This window comes from Gavialis gangeticus, unplaced genomic scaffold (genome assembly GCF_001723915.1).
Source record: "Gavialis gangeticus isolate Ggan-Ray unplaced genomic scaffold, GavGan_comp1, whole genome shotgun sequence".
NCBI lineage: Eukaryota > Metazoa > Chordata > Crocodylia > Gavialidae > Gavialis > Gavialis gangeticus.
Window position 1 is genome coordinate 2,483,640 of NW_017729014.1, and position 7,223 is coordinate 2,490,862.

At 49.9% G+C, this 7,223-nt stretch overlaps 1 protein-coding gene across 2 annotated transcripts in view; it reads left to right on the plus strand.

Moving 5' to 3' along the window:
• Positions 1–7,223, plus strand: part of ACOT7 (acyl-CoA thioesterase 7) — an 89,044-nt gene that overhangs the window by 19,503 nt on the left and 62,318 nt on the right. For both annotated transcript variants that reach the window (XM_019511599.1, XM_019511600.1), the window contains exons 4-5: positions 2,972–3,063; positions 5,759–5,873. In XM_019511599.1, coding sequence (XP_019367144.1) covers positions 2,972–3,063; positions 5,759–5,873 — 207 coding nt within the window. The remainder of the gene's footprint in view (positions 1–2,971; positions 3,064–5,758; positions 5,874–7,223) is intronic.

Consider the following 7,223-nt stretch of genomic DNA (forward strand, 5'->3'; position numbering starts at 1 on the left):
AAAAAAAAAAAAAAAAACTGATTAAATCGAGGCTTCTTGACCAGTGCTTTAAATCATAATTTAAATTGATTTGATTTGAATCAAATCCACCATGGTCCCTTTCTTTTGCTGGGGGTCCTGGCTGAAGTTCCCTGTCTAAAAGGGATGTGAAATTATGGAAATGGTTACTTATGAGCTGTTGGAAGTGCCCTGATGACTTGATTTCAAGGTCAGCTCCAGATGATGTGTGGGGCCATTTGTTGTGGGCCTTAAAAAGTTGTTGCCAGGTCATTTCTATCTGGTGTAAATCAGAACATCTGTGCAAGGATGAGAGCAAGGCATACATGAAAGTTTCCCATTGGTGCCCAGATTCTACCAGGAACTCCTCAAATTCTTCATGTTGTCCATGGACTCTTAACACCATTGGGAGCCAGTTAGGTTCATGGGGACATTGGTTTGCAGCTCTCCAGATGCTTGTACCCTACCACTGCTTCCTGGTATGGAATCGGAGTTGGCTGTGCTTACTACATCATAGAATCATAGAAAATTAGGGTTGGAAGGGACTTCAGGAGGTCATCTAGTCCAACCCCCTGCTCAAAGCAGGGCCATCCCCTACTATATCATCCCAGCTAAGGCTTTGCCTACCAAGGTCTTAAAAACCTGTAAGGATGGAGATTCCACAGCCTCTCTGGGTAACCTGTTCCAGTGATATGGATGGGCTTCCCACAGCCTGGGAGCTGTGGGAAGCCCATGTATATAATGGTGTTGGGGAAGAAGTGTGCAATTGAATAGTATATCCAAGATGCAAAACTCAAACAGAGAAGAGTGCCACTCTTTGGGGTAGGAATGACTGACATGAGGCCTCCATCAGGTGCTGTCTGGGAGTTCATAGTTACCATACAGCTCTTGTCCAATTTGGAGCAGAACGTGGTGCAAGGTGTCATGCTGCGGGTGGGAGTTCCCAGTGCTGAGGGCCCTACACTTCTGTGTTGTCCTGCTGGTCACTAAGCGTTCCATGGAAACATCCCTGGCATACAAGATAGGGAATGGCTTCTGGAAGCAGCCCTGGAACAGCCAGCCTTGACGGGGCTAAAGCAGAGGAACCTGGCCTGTCTGACTTAAAAAACTGCCAGCCAGCTATCAGTCACCATCTGGGGCTTGCTTGTTAACAGCTGTGCTGACAGCCAGCCCCTGGACACGACTGCAAACGCAGAGGGGAGATAAATTACTGCCCCATATCCCATTTATCCAGCAGCTCCATCTCCGCTGCGTGCTAGTTGTCGCCACTCTAAGCCGGCCGTCATCGGAGTGACTGACGGTTCCATTTTCGGGAATATGTGTATGTAGAACGGTCCTGTCAAAAGGAATCCCGTGCTTGGTGGTTGTGGGAGGATTTTTAGCAAGCTGTGTTGCATCATAAATCAGGTGTCAGCTCTCATTTGGGGCTGACAAGCGGCATGACTTTGGCTGAGCTTGGCAGAGCTGTGTGGGAGCTGCTCAGTGGCTAGTGCTCAGACCTGCTCTGTGTGTCATCTTCCCCAAGCCCCACTTGTCCCTGTGCTCATGGGAAGAAGTGACATGTGAAAGGCAGGACTTGCTCAGAATCTGTTGTAGCGAGCACGGGACCCGCACCTCCCAGGCCATCTCTGAACGTGAGCCATAATCGTCCCTGAAGTGGCTGGCTGTGTGCGCAGAGTGTGCACTTCTCAACCTGAGGGTTGCAAGATTATATTGAGGGGTTGCAAACAAACTTTAAAAATGGATCAAACAGCTTTTAAAATGGATTCTCCTTTAAAGGAGAAAAACATGGGAAACCAGGGGTTTTCCCTTGCAAGCTGGCAGAATTCCAGCCTGCAAGGGGCTGCTTGGGGTCCCTCATGGCTCCCTCCAGATTTCAGGGTTGGGAGTGAGGGCCCCCGGCAGGCCAGGGCGTTGTTTTCTACTTAAACTATTTACTGGGTCAGAACTGGCCATTGATATTTACAAATGGCTCCTGGTACAAAAAGGTTGAGAACCACTGCTCTTAAGCAGCAGAGTTATTCAGCAGGGTCCATGAGCCCTCCAACCTTTTGCCTTCCATAGGAAAAAGTAGACCATGGCGCTGGGAAGGGCAACCCTGAGCTGTAACCAGCAGTGAGGAGAGCCTAGGGGAGGACAAAACCCCAGGCTTCAGCTGAAGTGAGAGTAGAGAGAGAGGCTTGGGTTGTGGCTATGGGGAAGGGGTGGAGGCCATGGGGCATGCCTGAGGGGCACTCTGGGTTTTGGAGACCAGCAGGGGACAAGGACTTAAGGTGGGTTGAAGCCCGAGGCCCAAGTTGCCAGAAGTTTAGAGAGGGGCTGAGGCCAAGATGGAACCTTACGTGGGTCTAGCCAGTGGGCTGCGTGGGCCCAAACTGAGTAGTTGTAGGCTGAAAGCAACAACCCAGCACAGATCAGGGACCCAAGGGGCTGAAACCAGTGTAGGGCTGGTGGGCCCAGTGGATGACTTGAGTGAAATCAGCAAGTCATAGGCATGACTAGGGGGACAGCTGGAGGCCATGATTACAGTTCTTAAGGCAATTAGAACTGTGATGTTGTGATTAGGGCCCAGGGCCAGAGAACTGGTGTCTGGAGGGGTTGAAGCCTCACAGAAGGACACATGGGACTGATCCAGCTAAGACCAGCACCAACAGAATCACTCCAGGCCCGGGGAGGGTGATGGGCGGATGCCATGGCCTCCCTCCGGGGCTGGTCCTGTCATAGTCCTGTAGCAGTAACATTGGAGTCAGGGCACCCACATCACTCAAGCAGCTGCTCTCTGTGTTGAAGGGGCACAGCACTAATGACTGGTGAAAAGACTGTATGTGTGCTGGAGTGCAGAACAGCAGAGCTGTTGGGTCCTGTCCCAGTAGCCTGTACCAAGTCTGCCCTGTCCCTGTGCAAAATTTCCACCTGGGCTGTCTGGCTTTCATTTCCTTTGTATTCTGTTAATACCCTTTTTGGTTTTTTTCAGGTGCCAAGAAGGTGACCAATAGGGCGACACTGTGGTATGTGCCCCTCTCACTGAAGAATGTGGACAAAGTGCTTGAAGTTCCTCCTGTCCAGGTATTGCCTGTTGTCTCAGTCCACAAGCTCATAAGGGAGACTTTACATTGGGCATCTGGCAGGACTGCGCAGTGTATTCAGTCCGATTTGTCTAACCACTTTTAACACTTGCCCTTCATGCCCCTGGGGCTTGTGGCCACACGTGAATCATGCTGTCTTGGTTCTTAATGTGTTCCAGTTCAGGGGCTTGTGTTTTATCTTCTTTCTGCCCCTGCCCCATCTCCCCCCTACCCCACCCTGAAAGACGATATCTTTTGATGAATGCAATCAATTCTGTGCTGTCTCCTGAGGAGGCCAAGCCTGCCTCCCATCAGGTGGGTGAGAACAGATTGGAACTGCCAAGGGAGGGGATTCAGACTTGCTGACTGGAGCAGATGGAAGGAGTTGAGCTTTGATCCCAGCACTTCTCTGGTTACTCTGTATCTCTCGCACTTGATACATTTCCTCCTTTTGGCCTCCAAATTGGGACAAGCTCACTGGCTATTTTTATCATCTTTCAGTGTTCTATATGCTAATGTGTCAATCCCAGCTGTCCTTGTTTCCCCGTGATAGAAGTGGTGGTCTATAAGCTTGCTCTTGGGGTTTTAATTTTTTTAGTTAGCCAGTCTTGTTTCTTGTAAAGTGTGCATTCATGCAGAGCCTTATATATACCAGAGAATCCATCCTGGTTGGAGTCTGAGACTGTTGTCTATGAGTAGAAAGGCGGTGAGAACCCAAACAGAACTGGGAACTCAATTGATCAAGACGATGACATTTTTCTGAGATGATAGACAGACCACCCACTCCTAACAGAGCTCTCCACAGATCTACCTGTGGCCTGAATGAGCTGGCAGCTTGATTTTGTTTTCTTAACTGAGTTCATGTCTTGTGCTAACTTCCTCCACTTGGAGCCAGGGAGGTGTCTGATATGCTCCAGGTGGTGTTTTGCCAAGTGCATGAGGTTCCCTTTCCCTTGTGGGTCTTGCATGTGGGAAAGTATGTTTTCTAACTTAAAATGGCAGGAGGAAATCTGTCTCCATAGCAGGTTGCTCCTCACGCAGAGATATAGTTGTTGTCCTCGCAATATCCTCTCCAGGACTGGCACTGATGTCACATGTCTCTATCTTTTTTTTTTTCTGGGTCAATAGAGATGAAAAGTTGAGAACTTCTGACTCAAAGGGAGCTGGGTCTGCAGGCAGCAGGTAACACATGGAGGATGAATGCTTTAGGAGCAGCAGGAGCTCTCAGACACCTGCTCCCACATGGCTGGGACTAGGGATGGTGCCTGGCTTCCCTCAAAGCTGGTCAGCATTGCTTGCACCTGCCATTCTCCTCTGAGCTGTGGTCCTGTATTGTGATGAGCACTGACTCCATGTTGTCAGTGTGGCTTCTCTGCAGCCATGATGAACACCTGGAGCCGAAGTCCTCCTTGGCAGCTTCAGGATTCCTATCAGTCCTCAACTGCTGAAAGCTGGCCTCTGCAATGCCATACTGTAGTAGCTGGCTGTAGGGCAGCTGCTTCTCCCCATCCTGAGTAGCTTTCTTATAGCTACTATCATCTGGGACACCTCATCAGTTCACCTGAATAGTAAACCCAGTACATTTATCACGATTTCATGGGCACCTCCTGAGCAGCAAGTTGCCTTCTTCAGAGGAGAAGGACCCCTCTCCTCTGAGAGGACCCTAGGTCATGTTTCCATTAGGCCAGAGTTGGGCATCTATGGTCCTGTTTGCTGGAAGTGAGGTAAAGGAAAGTAGGTCACACAGTGAAGCTAGCCTCATCCTCTGGACCAAGGCAGGAATTCCTTCATCAAAGGTGCTCCAGACTTTAGCCTACCCAAAATTACATGGACAAACTGGATAGCAGCCAGCACAATGTTTTGTGTTTCTCTGGTGTAACCTTAACTGATTTCTGGAAGATACATATATCTTGCTGGGGGAAGGAAGTGGGGCAGGGGAGTGTCTGGGTATTTGTGCACTGCTGAGAAGTTTCACGTGATTTGTTAACACACCCCGAAGTCACTCATCAGGGGGTCATCTGCTTAGATGATGCCAGTGCTGCATAACAGTCAGCACCTCAGTCAGAGGGTATGTTGTTACCATAATGAAGTGACTGCAGTGCAGTAGTTATGATAAAGTTACAGACTGTATGGAAACCAGCTGTTGGGATCCAGCCCCAGCTGCTGTCACTAAGGCTTGTTTTCTCCTTGCCTTGGTCTCTAGAAAGAGCCTTCAGTTCCCTGTTCTGGGAAGCTAGGGAGTCATCAGCCTGCAAGTGAGCAGGATGTGTGTGTGTCTGGGAGTGAGTGACTATATAGAGGTGCATGTGCTGTAGTGGGAGCTAAGGGGTTGAATTTACACTGGTGGCTGCTGCCAGTTGTTCTCTTCACTGTAGGCAAGGTGACCAATAGGACTAGCTGAACATTCAAAACTGGCATACGAGGGCAAGGGAATGGCTGTGCCTGCAACCCACCTTACTTAGGAGCAGCTGGTGCTGTTGGGCTCTCTCCTGCACTGACCTTGGTTGTAGGGCTGAGTTTGGTTTTATGTAGTGCTTGCAGGTGCCGCAGACACCTGGGGTCCAAGTCATTGGGGCAGCTGCTGTTCTGCCAGCAGGACAGCCCCAAGCACTGAGCTCTGGTCATAGTGCTGGGCAGGGTTTGCTATTAGCTGCATAGGGCACTGAGCCTGACCTGTGTGTTCTCCTCTTCTTTAGTACATGCGGAAGGAGCAGGAGGAGGAAGGAAAGAAACGGTACGAGCAGCAAAAACTGGAGCGGTTGGAAACTAAGCAGAGAAATGGGGACGTGATCTTCCCTGTTATCAACCCAGGTAATGCTGTCTGCCAAGCACTTGAGGGAATCTGTGTTGAGCTTGTGAAAGGCTGTTGGAGAGCTTTATTAGCAGTATTTGCATATTTGTTGGAGTCTGAGATGTGTATGTTGAGTGCTTCTATTGTGGCCTCAAACTTGCAACCTTTGGGCTGTTAGCCCACATACCTTAGCACCCATGCCACCCCAGCTTTCAGATAACAGGCTAAGGCTAGTTTCTAAGGAGTAATGAGTAACCTGGTCACTTCCTGGCTCATGAGCATTTGCTGACCCAAAACATGATGCATTCTTGGTTTCTTCTGTGGTGAAACCCTGTATTGCATCCCCAAGAGCCTTTTGAAGCCTGTCCCTTTTCTCCTGCACAATGCCAGATGAGGCTGAGCTCTGGCACTCAGTTGAGGGTGAAGCAGCCTGTCTGGGAGGTGGGGAACTCTAGAAGCTCTTGGGTGGGAAATGTGCTTAGAAAATAGGAGATCTTTCTAGCAAGCTACAGGAATATTGTTACACTGGCTTGTCCTTGGTACTGTGTTTGGGAGTACTTGCTCACTAACTAGCCTTGGGTTTTAGGCCTGAGATTCCTCCAGCCAAGGTGCCTCCTTGTGTGCTTTGGGAAGGCTCCACCTGTACTTGGTGCTGTATCTTCTTCCTTGTTGCTGCTGGCCAGCCCCCTCCTTCCCTGGGGGGTTGGCCCTGTTTTTGACAAAGCTGAGCAATTTAGTTCCACCCTGGAGTTCTTGGCATTTGTATTGCCCCAGGGGAGCCATAATGAGCCTCTTCCCCTCTGTAATCGGAAGCCTCACATCTCCTGCTCTGCTGGAGAGGCTGTGGCTTCTAGTCTCAGGAGCTGAGCAATCTCAGGTGGGAGCCCTAATTGCAGACAATCTAGGTTACTTACCTGTGGCCAGTCCTCTGGAGCTGGCCCCTCCCTCCTCCTCTCCTGTCCTCAGAGAGCAGTTGGGGCTGAAGCAAGCAGCTCAAACACTGCCTGCTGAGTGGCTGTGCTCTGGTATTTATAGTGCTCATGTGGCAGGGCATGTGCAGTCCAAGGGTGAGCATCACTGCATTGGAAGCGACAGTCCTGGCTCTTCTCTGGTTTCTCCAGCTGAGGCCGTGCTCTAAAATAAAACTGCAAAATTTGAAATATCCTTTATGCTAGGTGGCCCAAACGTTCAACTTGTCCCTCACTTTGAGGGGGTGGAGAGGTCACCTTGTCAGCTTGACTGGAGGGGTTTTTTGCCTCTGCAGCTTGTTAATTTTAACTGCCTTTAACATGCGAGTGCCCTGCAGGGTTTTAGGCATTTGCACCACAGTTGCCTAGCAACTAATTGCAAGGGGCAAACCAGCTCCTTTG